Genomic DNA, 16,305 nt, shown 5'->3' on the forward strand with positions numbered 1-16,305 from the left:
CTTTTTAAAGCATTGCTTATACCTTTGGGATATGATGGTATAGAGGGGTTATTCTCTCAAAGAAGAAAAGGCAATCAGAAAATCTTCGTCCATGAGATTAGACTAAAATGTACTCTCATTCAGTGACTGCTGAATACCTTTATGTGCCGGACACTATGGTGAAGATGGGTGCCAAAGTAATTTATCCTTGTCATGCACAGTGTGGAGGGGTTTTGGTGGATTGTAACTTAGTGTGAACTAATCGTGTGATGAGGTTACTGATAGACCTAACGTAATCAGATGCTTCATTAGTAGCATTAGTGTTGTGTGGGAATCTTGGGAGGTGAGGTTCTGTTGTCTTACTTTGCTGGACCATGTCTGCAGTGTTGCATTTGGTTTGGAGCTAAGGGACAAATTGGAGTCATCCCACAAGTGAGGAGCCCTGCTATTGAAGGGTCTGGCCATTTTTGCAGATAAAGATTGTTGGAACATTCGCTGGGAGGAAGAATCTCTTAACTGTGTTTTTAGTTCCTGCCGTAATGTCAGGTCCATGAGGGCCGTGACTGGTCCTTGGCAGTACTGTGACATCAGTGCCTTGCCCATTGCCTGGCGTGTGTTCAGTAAACAGTTGAGTCAGTTTTGATGGGAAGATGATGCTTACCTTCAAATATTTGTCTTGTGGATGGCTTTTTAATTAGATGTATTACTGCTATCTCCAGAGGGCAGATGGAGGCACCAGGGATCGAATATTTAGGTGGGCAGATTTCAAGCTGACATAAGAAGATCTTTGTAAAACGAATTCAGCAGTCAGATTGATTAGCCTCTTGATGTATTTGAATTCTGTTATTTTAAATGCTTGGGTAGAGGCTGCTTGAGGATTTACTAGAAAATATACCTGCTTTGGATAAATTTTAGGCCAAGATGATTTCGTCTACTAAATCTGTGGCTTAAATGTATTTCATTAAAAAAATGATATCAACTACCAAAATCTTTCTTTTTTTCCCTCTAAGTTAGACCTTTGTTGTCTTTTCAGACTGAAGCAAAGCAAAGAACTGGACTCAGAGAAGGCTTTTGCCAGTGAGCAGTTGACCAGAGCTATTCTTCGTGAGAGGATATCAAGTGAGGAGGAACGTGCTAAGGCAAAGCACCTGGTGAGTTTTAAAGATTTTAGTGGAAAGGTCTTGTCCACAAGGAAACTTCTGATGTTTGGGAAAAGCTTGCCAACTTTCAGTGTGGATGATATTCATGTTCTCTTTGCTTAGATTTTCTTTATTTTTGCCTTTTACAAGTGGCTGACAATTTGCTAAGATTAACCATCAAAGACTTTAAGGCAGGTGTAATGAGAATTATTGAAGAAAAGATCACGGAGACACAGGCATCTTGCCTGAAGGGAATTGTTTGCTTGCTCCCACCCCCAGTTGCTTTTGGTTTCTTTGTATTTGAAACCTCTGGGGTGAGCAGCCTAGCTTGTTTCTCTCCTTCCTGGCAACCACCAGATGTTAGCCTGGGAAGACTCCAGCAATGGTGAGTAAAGTGTTTGGGTTTTTTTTTTCGCCATACCACGTGACATGTGGGATCTTAGTTCCCCAACTAGGGATTGAACCCGCACCCCATGCATTGGAAGTGTGGAGTCTTAACCACTGGACCGCCAGGGAAGTCCCAAAGGTGAGTAAGGTTTGATCAGTCGCTTTCTGGGCTTCAGAAAGGGGAGCCATTTTTTATAAGAAAGGAGATAATTTTTTCAAAGAAAATATTTTTTAAAAATTTAATTTTAAAAAAAGATTACATAAACATGTTTAAAAATGATTATTAGTAGAAGAAAATTTAAGAGGCACCCATAAATCTATCATTCTCACGTAACCACGGTTTACACCGGGGTGTTTCCCTCTAGACAATTCTTATTCCTGGGTCTGTTACCTATTGAGGACTTTGAATAGTGCTGTACATAGTGTTTAGCATCATGAACATTTTCTGTATATAACCGAAATGTAGTTTTTAATGGCTGAACAATAGTGTTTTCTGCATGCAACATGATTGATTTAACAACTTCCCATTGTTAAATAAAAGTGCAGCCATTCTGGGTGAAGCTTGGGGTCCTGACTACTCAGCCCTCACTTTAGCCTTCCTAGAAACCCTCATATCACTTCTCTAACTTCTCAGAAGCATTAGTGCTCATTGGAATATGGCTGGGAACTCATTGGAAAGATAAAATGTAACTATATAGTGGAGAACTTGCGATGCAAGACTCAGGGGGATGTCCCTAGTTCAGGCAGCTGGGGATCATTAACAATATAAGAAAAGAGTCAGTTTCTCTCCTGTTCTTTTCCCTTGGTCCTTCCTTTGAGAGACTAACTTACGACCAGACGCCAATAGAGAAGATATACAAGTAAGCCGATATGTAATGAATCCATTTCTTCAGTGACTAATCCAGGATCCAGGCTGAATGGGTAGGCAGTGAAGCCAGAGCAGAGGTGATGGACTAAGAAAGGAAAGTCAAGGGACCGGTTGGTGCCATCACGAGGACACACACATTGAGTGGAACTGAGGCCAAGAGATGTGGAAGGAAAGTCATTCGTTGTGAATGGGGGATAATTTCAGGATTAAAGATGTTAGGTGTTGAGTAATTCAGTCATGACATCCGCTGTGCTCCCGAGTTTGAGGATTGTTTTGAGGAAGTTGAAAACATACCAGGCCAGTGTGTTGAAGGGTCATTCCCACGTATTTTACAGCCTCCCAGTTTGAAGGCCAGGGATGGAGTGGAGAGTGTTAACAGTGCTTATGGTGGAGGATGGTTGGGGAGCAAGCTTCTCGGTTTCTAGTGGGCGGAAGACTCCTTGGTTGGCATTTTTCTTTGTGCCCCAGCTTTTGCCTCTTCTCTTTGAAGCACTCTTTTCTCTACTTTTCTCGGCCTAAATTTGAATATATTGCCTTGTTCTTTTAGTTCAGAGAGATAAGCAGATTGGGATTTTTCAAAAAGCTCATTAAATGCACACACAGGCACTTGAGATGGCATAAAAAAGGAGAGTATTCACAAGAAATGTGAAAGTATAAAAAAATTTCTTAACTAACAGTAAATAGAATATTATGTAATGTAGTTGGGTTGGAGCAGTATGTCTTCACATTTTTTCCTTGTACCTTGTAAATCCTCTCTATTTCCTTGTCTGCTTTTTGGTTTTCAGGTTAAGCATAAGAAGCTGGCATTGTATATTCTGTTTTGTAGGTCTCTTCTTTACTGATTCAGGGGTTGTAGGGTATGGGTGGCAAATTACTGTACTCAGAACTCCTGAATTTCAGCATCTATCATAATATTGGCTAAACAGAGCCCTCAAAGCATGTTGAGACTAAAAGTAGAATTTATGGAATAGTATTATAGCTGATTCAGAGGTTCCCGTCCTGGCTTGAGCAGTCTCAGACATTTAAGTGATAGTTCATGGCCACAGCAACATGGCTGCTAACAGCAATGTAGGTACCTGGTGACTCCCAACTTATTTACCAAATTACCCCCTTTATTGTTGTTATTCATTATTGTAGAAGACATGCATATTCATTGGGTAAAGATCAGAAAATAAATACAGAAATAATAAGAAGAGTTAGATTACCATTATCCAGAGATAATTACTGTTAACATTCTGGTTTATTGTTTTATATTCCTTTTCATATTACTGAGTCTGTATAAAGTATTTATATTAATATGTGTATTTGTATTTCTCCAAACATAGATAGTAGTATATATAGTTTTATGTAACTCTTACAGTAACCTTCAGATTAAAAAAATTTAGACTATATGATAAAGGTTTTTCTATACCACTAAGTATGTATTTGCATGATCACATTTAATGGTTGAATGTATTGCACTGAATTTTCCTCTAATTATTAACATAATACAGGGATATTATAGAAAATTTAGAAAATGTATAAGTCACTAAGGAACCACCTCATATCCATTAGGATGACTACTATTTAAAAAAAAAAACAGACAGTAAAAAGTATTGGCAAGGATGTTCTGGGAATGTAAAACGGTACAGCCACTTTGGAAAATAGTATGGTGGTTCCTCAAAAAGATTAAAACTAGAATCACCCTATGATTCAGCAATCCACTCTTCCGGGTTTTTATCCAAAAGAATTAAAAGCAGGACCTCAAAGAGATATTTGTACACCCTTGTCCATCGCAGCATTATTCATAATAGCCAAAAGGTGGAAGCAGTCCAAGTGTCCATCCACAGATGAATGCATAAAGAAAAACGTGTTATATACATACAGTGGAGTGTCATTCAGCCTTAAAAAGGAAGGAAATTCGAACACATAATGAAACATAGATGAACCCTGGGGACATTATACTAAGTGAAATAAGCCAGTCACAAAAAGATAAATACTGTATTACTGTCCTTATATGAGGCATCTAGAGTATTCAGATTCAGAGACGGAAGACGGCAGGGTGGTTGCAAGGGACTGAGCAGAGGGAGGAATGGAGAGCTTTGTCGTCACTAGAAGTCCAGTGCACTATCCGTTGCGCTGCAGAGCCACCTGGATCTTTTTAATGGGTATGGAGTCTCAGTTTTGCAAGATGAGAAGAGTTGTGGAGATTGGTTGTGTACCAGTGTGAATGTACTTTACACTCTGGAACTTAACACTTCTAAATGGTTACAATGGTAAATTTTATATCATGTGTATTTTACTATAATTAAACCTTAGAAAAAATTACTAAGGAAATAGCATTGTTGCACGTATAATGTTTAGGGAGCATAAGGTTCTTTCTGCTACTCCGCCCCCGCCTGCCACGTAAATAGTCCAGGATTCAGATTCTTCATCCCACTATCCTGTATAACATGTGCTGTGGAACATGACTTCAAGTCTGTATTGTCTGTTAGTGCCTTGATCCCCAGCTGTGGGAGTGGGCATCCTCAGAACCCATGACTCTTGTGAGTGTCACCCTAAGAACTGTTCTGCTCTGAGTGCTGGACCCCCATGGCTGCCATTCTTAACCCTAATATGTGGGACTCTTTTGAGTGATGGCCAAACATTGATTTGTTCCTCTTTATTTAGTACCCAAATATTGCAGCCAGCAAGAAAGTAAAGGTTGGATTTCACACATTTGAAGGAATTGGAAGGCTGTCTTTCAGTAGAACTAGGGGGAAAAAAAACTGATATAATGTTAGTGCTGTGAGATAAAACTTCTCCTCCCTCTTCCCATTCTCTGCCCACGAACAGTTGACATTTAGATTGCTGTCTCCTTAGATGTGAGTCCAGGCTTTTTTCCCCCACAGTTGTTGTAGCAGCTAGCTTTATTGAAGCTCTTTGAAGGGCAAAGTCATGATGGCCCTGTTGCTGAAGTTTTAAAATAGGATCAGATGAAAACTTGGCACTTTGGAAGAATTGCGTTAGCTGGAGAAGCCGTTACGTCCTGCTCTTGATTCAAGAAGAGTATACCAGTCCCTCACTGTACCTCTCACTGACTGGTACCAATATTTTCATCAGCTGTTTCTACCCAGAGGTTTTGGAGAGGCAGTTTACTGATAACTGTATCCACATGAAAATGTTAACTAAAATTCACATGAAAGGATTGTGGCTTAGGAGCAGGAAAGCAACTCTGTAAAGAATGAAGACTAATTAAAAGGACAGAGCCAGGAAACCTGTAAAGTTAATGTGACTTGACATTTGTGTATCTTTGAGATCTCCTACATCTAAATCTAATATTTGCTGTGTCATTAGATTTTTTTTTAAAATTAAAGAGTAGGGGGTTGTGTTTATTTGACTTTGCAGTTATATTTGATTTCTTTTTAAAATGTCAGTTAAAATTTTGACTCACTCTTTCTGTCTTACTAAACAATGCTGGTTTAACATCAGTCATTTCTTGTTATAACCACAGAACTGTATAGTATTTTTTTCTTTTTTAATATAAACTTGAAGCCACAATTTACTTAAGGAAATATTTACTTAAATATTCTGGAGTTTATAAAACTAAATGTGAAATCCAGGGAAGCCCTCCCTCACTTTTTGGACCGATGTTTTATTGAGTGCTTACTGTATGAAAAACACGGTGCTGGATACTAAGGAGGTATAAACGAAAAAGACAAAATCCATAAGGAATTAGTGCAATGTGGGAGACAGATACACGAAAAATAATGTTGAGAAGCGCTAAGTCTGGGACTTCCCTGTGAAGGTCCAGTGGTTAAGACTTTGCCTTCTAATGTGGGGGTGTGTGGCTTCAAGCCAGGCCAAAAAACAAAACATAAAACGGAAGCAATATTGTAACAAATTCAATAAAGACTTTAAAAATGGTCCACATTAAAAAAAAAAAAAGAATCTTTTTTTTTTTAAAAAGTGCTAAGTCTGTGATAGAGCCATGCTACTTATATCCTTGTGAGAATCCTCACGTAAGTGAAAGCAGGGATTTACTTTCATTTAACCCATTGCTGTCTGCATTCGTTCATTCACACATTTGAGAGCCTAATGTATACCGGTGCCTGGTAAAGAGTAAAGAGTCAATAAATGCTTGCTGATTTAATAAATGAAGAATTGAATTTACTCAGGTCGTAGAAATGGGAGGAGAGGAAGTGGGGAAGACAAGAAAAGATTTCCTAGGGAAGTGGTGCCCTAGTGGAATCTTGAAATACAAGTAGGAATTGCCTGTATGGTTGAGGAGTAGGGATGGTCCAACCTACAGTATTGCAGGTAGAAGCATGGAAGCCTGGGGGCACTGGGATACGACAAGGAGTTGCTGAGTGGGAAGTACAGGGTAAGGAGTGTTGAGGGATGAGGCAGAAGAAGTTAGCAGGGCTAAGGTCATGAGGAGCTTGTATGCAACCCAAAGAACCATGGACTACATACACGCAAAGGTTTGAAATGTGGTGGCAAATGCGGGCATTTTGATAGCTCTCTTTAATGAAGTGTGAAGGATGGAATAGAAGAGGGAATGAATGGAAACAGATCATCCTCTTCTGTGTTCCCCTTCATCACAAATTTATAAGACACCTACTATGTGCTACGTGATGTCAGTTGCTGGGGATGCAAAGATGAATTAGATTTGGTTGCTTTTCCTAAATCTCCATCTCCAGTCAAGTATAGGGTGTGTGGGGAAGGTCATTTGTAACTTGGATTTTTTTTTCTACTTAAGTTACAATTTTTGAATTTGTAATACCGCATAGTGTTTAGAAAAAATAACACAAAAAAATTAGGGTAATTGGATGCATAAATTCAGTTTTTGCAAATTTAAGCTGCTGTTTCACCAAAATGTCACTTTTCATCCCCAGTTTCCCTTTTGTCTGAAATGCTCCAGTGAAGCAGTCAAGAAGAAGAATTGATTAATTTTGTGCTGTGTGCTTTTCAGTTCTGTGTTTTGTTTGTGCTTCAAACTGTGACAGTTGAAATTTCATGGTAAAGAGAAAAAGGTTTTGAATTTGGGGTCTGGAGGAAAATGACTAAATTAAAGGAAATAGATAAGAATACCACTGCTGCCCAAGTATAAGTGAGGTTCTGCCCAAGGGCAGAGAATACACTTGGGGTTGTAATTTTGAAATGATCAACATAGTTCATGCTCAAAAGTTCTGTGTTGAAGAAAGGTAAGGGCGATCACTTGGGGCTTTTAGTATCATTAAAATTAACCAGGTAAATGAAGTTGCAGTGTAGCACTGGTTATCCTGGGTTCTTTTGTTGGGCACTTAAAAATCCTTTTTAAAAATGTTTGCTGTTTTGGACTTCCCTGGTGGTGCAGTGATTAAGAATCCACCTGCCAATGCAGGGGACACGGGTTTGATCCCTGGTCCGGGAAGATCCCACATGCCGCAGAGCAGCTAAGCCCGTGCGCCACAACTACTGAGCTTGCGCTCTAGAGCCCACGTGCCACAACTCCTGAAGCCTGCATGCCTAGAGCCTGTGCTCCACAACAAGAGAAGCCACAGCAATGAGAAGCCTGCACACCACAACGAAGAGTAGCCCCCGCTCGCTGCAACTAGCGAAAGCCTGCGTACAGCAACGAAGGCCCAATGCAGCCATTTAAAAAAAAAAAAAAAAAAATTGCTATATTTTTTGGGTGCAATTTAGTAGTTCAGTTATAATCTCTATTAACACACTCCCACTGGTTATATATGCCCTGGGCTGGTTTTCTTGCTATAGACACAAATCCCCAATTGTTCTGACATGCATGGCATATTAATTTGCTTTGAATGCCAAAAATGAAGTTAATGATTTTGAGCTTTCACTTTCGAGGACGATTTAAATATAGAATTTCTGCTTTATGTCAGAGATTTAAGCCATTTAGGCACAAGGTATTTTCCTCAATGTTATTGGTGAGAATGGGACCTAGGATCCATCTGCAAGTGCATTCTTCCTGTCTCTTGCTCAGTTCCTATCTTACCAGGAAATGTAAAGGGCAGAGGCCCTCAAGACAGGTGGGGGCAGAGGCATACAGCATCATTTTGCCTCCTGTGTAAATGTTTGGATTCAGCAGGCCATTATAGTTTCCAGGACAAAGCATCCGTATCCCATCTTCTCCCTTTATGTACTTTGTTATTTTGTGTGCTCTTTACCTCCTGTGCATGTTAAAGCAGCATTACTGTTGTAAGCTGGAATGCATACAGCCCTGTGAAGACACTGTTAGTCAAATATTCCATGGAGTGGCAGGGCACCTTCTGGTATGTTTGTTTGCCACAGTAGTAGAAAAAGAGAAACAAGTTTTCTCTCAGTATGCCAACCTCGTCTTTACGTTAAGAGCCCGGAAAGAATAGGACTGCTGTTGCAGATTTCAGTATTGCTTGTATAACGAAATCTTAACCAGATGAATGTATTTCTCAAATGTATGTAGTCAGACCCCTTCCCCATCAAGATTTGCAGGAATACCTAGGATCTTAACATTACCAAATAGCCTTAGAGAAACCTGATGTCATGCTAAACAGATATTGAAGGGCCTAGAGGAGAGAATGGCTGAGCGTTCTTTGCAGAGTGGAGATTAAATCTCACTGTCGAGGTTGGTGAGTCTGTCCAGTGAACACAATGTAGAGGTGACTGCAATTTGCTGGTGTTGCTTTTTTTGAAGGAACTATCTCAGTCTGTGAGACCTGTTGACAAAGTGATTAGAGAAGAGTTGAGTATAATGCTGTTGATGTTCTTGCCAACAAGTAGTTGTATTTAAAGACAGCTATGAGGAGCAACTCTGCTTAGAGTGTGCTGTCTGTTGTCATTCTGAATGCACTTTAAAAATTCATCAAGGGCTTCCCTGGTGGCGCAGTGGTTGAGAGTCCGCCTGCTGATGCAGGGGACACGGGTTTATGCCCCGGTCGGGGAAGATCCCACATGCTGCGAAGCGGCTGGGCCCATGAGCCATGGCCGCTGAGCCTGTGCGTCCGGAGCCTGTGCTCCGCAACAGGAGAGGCCACAACAGTGAGAGGCGCGCGTACCGCAAAAAAAAAAAAAAAAAAATCATCAAGTTTCTTGCAAACTGGTTGACTCAGGGCAACACCTGTTGAGTGGTGTCATATGTTGTATCCCTGCCATAAATAGCTTATTGGCATCCCATCAGTTGGGTCATTATGGGTGTCAAGGTGAGGTATGGAGAGCATTGAATAAAAATCCATAGGTAGCTAAGGTGCAAAGGGCTGGTTATAATTCCATCTGTTTACAATGCCCTGGCATTTATTGTTAACTTATTTGCTTCACTGCCTGGTCTGCGATGAACTGTCATTAGGGCCTTGGAATTTTATTGAACTGACATCATAATCTCATCTCCTACTGAAGAGGCTAAGAATTATGGCCCTCAGTGTTTGCTTTAACCTGTAACAGATTAAAAGTTTAACAGAAGCATAATGAAGTCTATCAATCCTTCCAAATCCCAAAGAAGAGTTTTGCACATTATGTTCTGAATGAGACTCTAAGGCAGACGTGCTCCTTTTTTGCTCAACAGCAATCTTTCCAGTTTGTCTCCCTGGCAAGTCTCAGAACTGTCAGTTTTTTTTTTAAATTTTATTTATTTTTGGCTGTGTTGGGTCTTCGTTGCTGCGCGCGGGCTTTCTCTAGTTGTGGTGAGCGGGGGCTTCTCTTCGTGGCATGGGTTTCTCATTGCAGTGGCTCTCCCGTTGCAGAACACGGGGTCTAGGCACGCGGGCTCAGTAGTTGTGGCTCACGGGCTGTAGAGCGCAGGCTCAGTAGTTGTGGCGCACGGGCTTAGTTGCTCCACGGCATGTGGGATCTTCCTGGACCAGGGCTGGAACCTGTGTCCCCTGCATTGGTGGGCAGATTCTCAACCACTGTGCCACCGGGGAGGTCCCAGAACTGTCAGTTTTGATATAGCCTTGGAGAATTGCTTTCAGCCTGTGGTGCGTGGACCTCTAGTTTAGTGAATTCAGTAGTAAATTGAAGAGCAGTAATGTTTACTAGGTGACATACCATGTGCAGTGAGGTCTGCTTCATTTTTGTTTATTGGACAGTAAATTCTTCACAATGCTGAAGAACATCCTTGAGCAGCTCTGTATTTACTTCTTTTATGTATCCCTGCTTTTGTTGCTTAGATATGATTCCTAAATGGGATTGAGTTATGTTCTTTCTGTGTTTCTTGATGTTTTGAACTGTGCCCTGCTTTGGGGGGGTGGGAGGGATTATTGTCATGTAGCCTGGGGTTATTCCTTTCACCATAAAGACATTTCAACATTTTGTTCCAATGTGACTCTCTCCACGATTTTCTTTACTAACTATATTTTAAGGATGACTTCTTCTGAAAATACCAAGGGGCAGAATTACCAAATGAAGTAAGGCCTCCATTCTCCAGAGAGCAGGAATCTGTTTACAAACCTGCAGTATTTATTACATACCTCATTTAGCTCATTCATCATTTTAATAGAAAAATGAGTCATTTTAGATGATTCTGAAATAATGCGAGGTGAGCTGCATAGCCCCAGGCAGAATATGATTTACTCAGCCACCAAGCTGTTTTCAAAAAAATAGAACGGAATGATCAGCACCAATAATTTATGATTACTTGTGGTAAACTTATCAGATGTCTTCATTGTCATAGAAATTTGTTGATGAGATTAAAAGTTTAGAGGAGTTTTCTAGCAAACTTCTCCCCGTTCGTCCATCTTTTACGACAAGTGGCTGCAAGGTTCTGTACTTAGCTGTGTGTTTAAATTTCCTCTGCCTGCTTAAAACACTGACTGTAAATTTAATTCCAGATTTGTGTTGAATATTCTCTTGATAAGAAAGAACACCAATCAGTGTCACAGGGCCAGTTTTATTGGAGTTTATTATAAACCTATTTGTATACATTTTCTGCTTAGACATTAAATGTTGATCCTTTTACAGTTTCCTTAGCCTATCTGACCTCAGGAACACAGCTAGTTGATGGCCTGGAATCATAACTCCGAAATCGAAATGAGTCACAGAGTGTTTCTAGGTAGTGCCATAATGCTCATGGCCTATATTAATAACCAGCATCACAACAAAAACAGTTGGTACTTGTTTCTAGTATTCCTCATTTAACTAAGAGCTTTCAAGTCCAGCAGCTTACTTGGTGTTAATAAATGTTTGATATGGGTAGGACATCTATTATTTCTGTTTCAAAAAGATTGTAAACCCAAAGGTTGCACAAAGATAGAGCCAGAGCTACAAATTGGATCCCTACTGCCTAGGTGATGTTATTTGGCACACAATTTAGCAAATTCAGTTATTATTATGTTTTTAGCCTATAGTGGATTGGGCCCACTGTATTAGAAAGGGTGAGGGGCTTTTAGGCCTAGGCACATGGACAAAACAGAAATTACCACAGACATAAACAAAAACAGGCATCCATAAATCACACATATGATGAGCACACACAGGGCTACAAAACGTCATAGCGTGATGGGCCTACTCAACATAGAGGCAGGCAGCCCTGGCCACTCATAGGCCTTGTGTGTTACTGCCTAGTGAAATAATGCATTCATAATCATAACACTATCAGGGGCTAAGAATAACCTGTTTAAAAGCAAGGAGTGTAGTAATACATATTAGAACTAACGCTCCCATCTAAACTGTTGTGAATTGAAAAAGCTTCTGGCACTTCAGGTAAATTTCAGTATTCCAAAAAAATTCTCTCGTGTGAATCTCTACATTGCAAAGAATAATGAAGTGTTAACTGTATACTTTTATAAAGTCTATTTTGAGTGGACTTATTAAAAAGAAGTTTGTTATGGTCTGTTCTATTTTGGGAGAGGTTGATAGAGATACAAAAGGACTTGGTTTATAGCAGTTATTCATTCCCTTGCCCTCCTTTTTTTATGTGCAATGTAAACTTTTTATTTTCAGGGGAGGTGAGAGATGATTAGGTTATTTTCTACTTTGGATAATAAAGATGAACTAGTCTGGCAGGGTGCTTGTTGAGGGGAATAGAGATAGGCTTGCTGCAGTAGATTATAATTGTTTTTAAATTAATTAATTAATTAATTGATTTTTGGCTGCGTTGGGTCTTCGTTGCTACGCGTGGGCTTTTTCTAGTTGCGGAGAGCAGGGGCTACTCTTCATTGAGGTGCACGGGCTTCTCATTGCGGTGGCTTCTCTTGTTGAGGAGCACGGGCTCTAGGCGCCTGGGCTTCAGTAGTTGTGGCTTGCGGGCTCGAGCGCACGCTCAGTAGTTGTGGCACACAGGCTTAGTTGCTCTGCGGCACGTGGGACTTCCTGGACCAGGGCTTGAACTCGTGTCCCCTGAATTGGCAGGTGGCTTCTGAACCACTGTGCCACCAGGGAAGTCCCTTGCTGCAGTAGATTATTTTTAAGAGTAACTGTAATATATGTTAACAATGTCTACTTCACTCATGCAGTGGATTCAGTCAGTTTTGTGGTTTGTGTTTTCATTGAACTTTGGGAAAATTCAGAGTGATGATATTCCACAGGTTTTTCTTGTAAAGTCTACACACACGCATATGTGTGTGCGCACACGTACACACGTTTTCCTGAATCATTGGAGCGTGGGTTGCAGACATCATGCCAGTTAGCCCCCTTAGTATTTCTACCCGTAAAAAATTAGTGTGTGTTTCTTACATTACCAAGTACAGCTGTCAAAGTCAAGAAATTTAACATTGATGTAATATTTTAATTTTTAACCAAGATTCCAGTAATGTTCCTTATAGCAAATCTTCTTCCTGGAGCAGGGTATATTCTAGGGTCATATATTGCATTATGTAGTTGTCATGTCTTAAAACATCTTAAACATGATTTGCAAACAGTAGGATCGAGACAGGTACTGTGTTAACTTCAATTAATGAATTCTTGCTGTCAGTTCTAGAGTTTTAGAAAGATGAAAGAAGGATGGACGCAAAGAGGTGAAGAGTTTCATTCAGACATATAGATTAATATTCTATATTGTGGGTGAAGGAATAATTGTTTTGGATATTATGAACCAAAACTAAAACAACTTAAATGCTTTTGCCAACATCTGTGTAGATTCCGTGTTTTTGAAATGTAGCAGGCATCCAAGTTGTATCATTAAAAATTATTAGAGAGTAAACTGTTCTACTATTTTTCTCCAGAGTTTTTTGAACAGTAATCTTATCTGAAATACCCTTCCCTCCGCACCTCCCCTGCCCCACACGCCCAGTTACTACTCCATGTAATTTTAGGCAAATTGTTTTTCTTCTTTATGCCTTTTGTTTCCATTTGTTTAAAATGAGGACAAGGTTGTGAATGTACTTTTCTTTCAAGTCTGTTACCTCGATGAATAAATATATAAATACAGGAGTTCTTAGAGAATGCAAAGTTCTATATACTTATAAATTGACTTTTCATAAAGTAATTTTGTTTTATGAATAGGTTACCAATTCCAAGAGTCACATCTATTTTAATTTTCTTTAGTTATTAAAAACAGTCCATTTAAAAAAAGAAAAAGTTGAAAGCCTGTATTTCCTTGGTTAAATTGGATTTTTGTTATTGAAAACTTATTCTGATTAGTAGAAGTGATTTAATCATAGTCACAGTATAAATGCTGTTAGCAGTCACTGTATATTGAAAGGGTCAAAATGAGAGGGGTCCTTTTCTTGGATATAAGAAGATGGGATTTTTTTGCTAATGTGTGTTTATTGGCTTAGAATGAAAACTCAGACCATTGTTAGGAAAATAGACTTAAATTGATATCATTAAAAATATATATATATACAATCAAATTAAGAGACACAGAAATTGATCTACTTTATAACTTTAAAAAGTGACTGTTAAGTACCTTTCTGTGTTAAATGCCTTAAATTTCTGGGTTATAGTAAACCACCCATAAGTTCAAAGATTCGTCTTTTCAAATGCTTACTTCATTTTCCATTTATTTCCCATTTGTTTCTTTAACTCATTAAAAATCATTTGTTAATTTTTAATATGACCATTGTATCTCTACCTTGCCCATTCCTGACATAATTTTTCTTCCTTTCCTAACATCAACCCCCATGTTAAATTTGCGACCCATGGACAGTGACACTTTTGGAATGTTCCTGCCATGCATGGGGGTCAGAGAATGTATTGGTGCTTCAAACTTTTTCTTTTAACTCCTTGAAGAACTTAATATATTTTAAAGAAACTGGCTCAGTTCTAACCCTGAAGGCACCAAAAAGAGCAAGTTCTAAACAACAACCCTCCTGCAGCATATTTTCACCATGTATCTCCTCCATCTTGGAGATCACCATTTCCAAGGTATATCTTTAGCTCTGCACATGCTCTGCGTGTATAACATTGCTTCTCCACTCTTCTTCTCCTCCCTCCTCTGAGTTTTTAATGTTTTCGGTGAGCCTTGGGAACATGTACACAGGCCTGTACAGTGACACAGCAAAAGCAGACTCTTGAAGTATTCAGGTTTTGTCCTTGTAAATGACATGGGACAAATGCATGTGGTGGATTAAAATATGTTCACGCTGACAGAAATCTTTTACTTGAAGCGAAAAAGCCTCCCTTCAATTCTGATCACAGCAAAGGTTATGCTGCTGCCAGTGAGGGTGACTTGCCAAGACTGCCAGTTTCTCAAGCTCTGTTCTGGAGATACATTTGTTACTTGATTCTCAGCTTTGAGTTGGTTATAATCTTGTCTTGGCATGCTTTGTTTCCAAATACATCAGTTTTCATGTTTCTTTGGCTTTTTCTCAGGATTTATGAAGGGGTGAGGGTAGATTTAGCTTTTTGTCTGGCAAGTAGCAAAGCCTGTTTGACTTTGCTAATCAATAATTGTAAAATAACTGGAAATTGATCCATGCCAGCCGTAAATCCATCCATGCATTTCTATTAATGTCTGTCATCCTAGAGAAGCTGTACAAAAGATATTCCTGTCCCCATGTCATTGAAGACAGGACACAAGCAAGTGTAACAGGCTGCTTGTGTATTAAGGGGTTGTTGTTAAAGTGTCCACAGTTTGATACAAGGCTTTGGGAGCTGTTTCCCAGGTTTGTAGTATAGACATTGTTGGAAGTTGAAAAAAGTTTGTCACGTGAGCATAACCTAGTTTTTGGGGGCTTAGAGCTCGTCCTGCATGTGGGCAGAGTAGTGATGTGATTTGACACTATTGTTAGGTTGTGGCTCCCCCAAAGTATACTTTTTACTGATCGGGCATTGCCTCACGCTCATCTCAGTTTGATCTGGAATTCTTATTTCCCTCTCTCTCATTAAGGGGGAAAAGTGCTGAGTGTTCAGTTTGACCGCTTTTGATAGACACATCTGTTACCTGGGCACAAAAGATGCTAGTTGGTATTTGGGGAAGGGGGACACACCTTTTCCTCCTCTCCCAGTTACCATGATGAGGTATTAGTGTGTCACATTGCCACCATGTCACTGTGGAGGCTTTATTATAAGGCCTAAAGGTTCTAACCAGACAGGGCACTTTCGCTTTGGGAGGTCTGATCTGAGCTTGTGGAGCGCAGGAAGAGTCTCCTTTCAGTGACTTAAAAACAAGGGAGAAAAAGTCATCTTAGATAAAGTTCAGAACATACTCTGACTTCAGAACAAGACTTGCCTGTCATTGATTGACCATATTAACACGTCCAAAGAAACAGTATGTCGATCTTGATTTTTTTTCAGTCGTTAAAGTTTTAAAAAGATTATTTAATATCATGGGACTAGTTTGCAATATGATGTTTAGTAGAATAAAAGCCAACATGCTCTTTAATATTTGTGTATCTGCCCAGACAGAAAGCTTGGTATAGGATTGTGGGTTGTTTTTTTTTTTCTTTCTTTTTTTCCTTATATTTTTTAAACAATTTCTGTGTTTACCTGATTCTCTGAATTGAATAAGTATTAATTTACTTATATATAGCAAAAAAAATAGATATCTTCAGTCATTACTTATTACGTTAGAGTTTTATATAGAGAAGGAAAGAAAAGATTCAAAAAGATAAGCAA

At 39.4% G+C, this 16,305-nt stretch overlaps 1 protein-coding gene across 3 annotated transcripts in view; it reads left to right on the plus strand.

Moving 5' to 3' along the window:
• The window catches only part of CHCHD3 (coiled-coil-helix-coiled-coil-helix domain containing 3), a 316,341-nt gene that overhangs the window by 107,430 nt on the left and 192,606 nt on the right, over nt 1-16,305 (plus strand). For all 3 annotated transcript variants that reach the window (XR_016394280.1, XM_089917385.1, XM_022580882.3), the window contains exon 4: nt 1,013-1,130. Coding sequence is in view for 2 of the 3 variants with exons in the window: in XM_089917385.1 (XP_089773511.1) it covers nt 1,013-1,130 (118 nt within the window). In the remaining variant the exon portion in view is untranslated. The remainder of the gene's footprint in view (nt 1-1,012; nt 1,131-16,305) is intronic.

Source organism: Delphinapterus leucas, chromosome 9 (genome assembly GCF_059928025.1).
Source record: "Delphinapterus leucas isolate spDelLeu-1000000601 "Yukka" chromosome 9, BTC_Dleu_Yukka2, whole genome shotgun sequence".
NCBI classification, from domain to species: domain Eukaryota; kingdom Metazoa; phylum Chordata; class Mammalia; order Artiodactyla; family Monodontidae; genus Delphinapterus; species Delphinapterus leucas.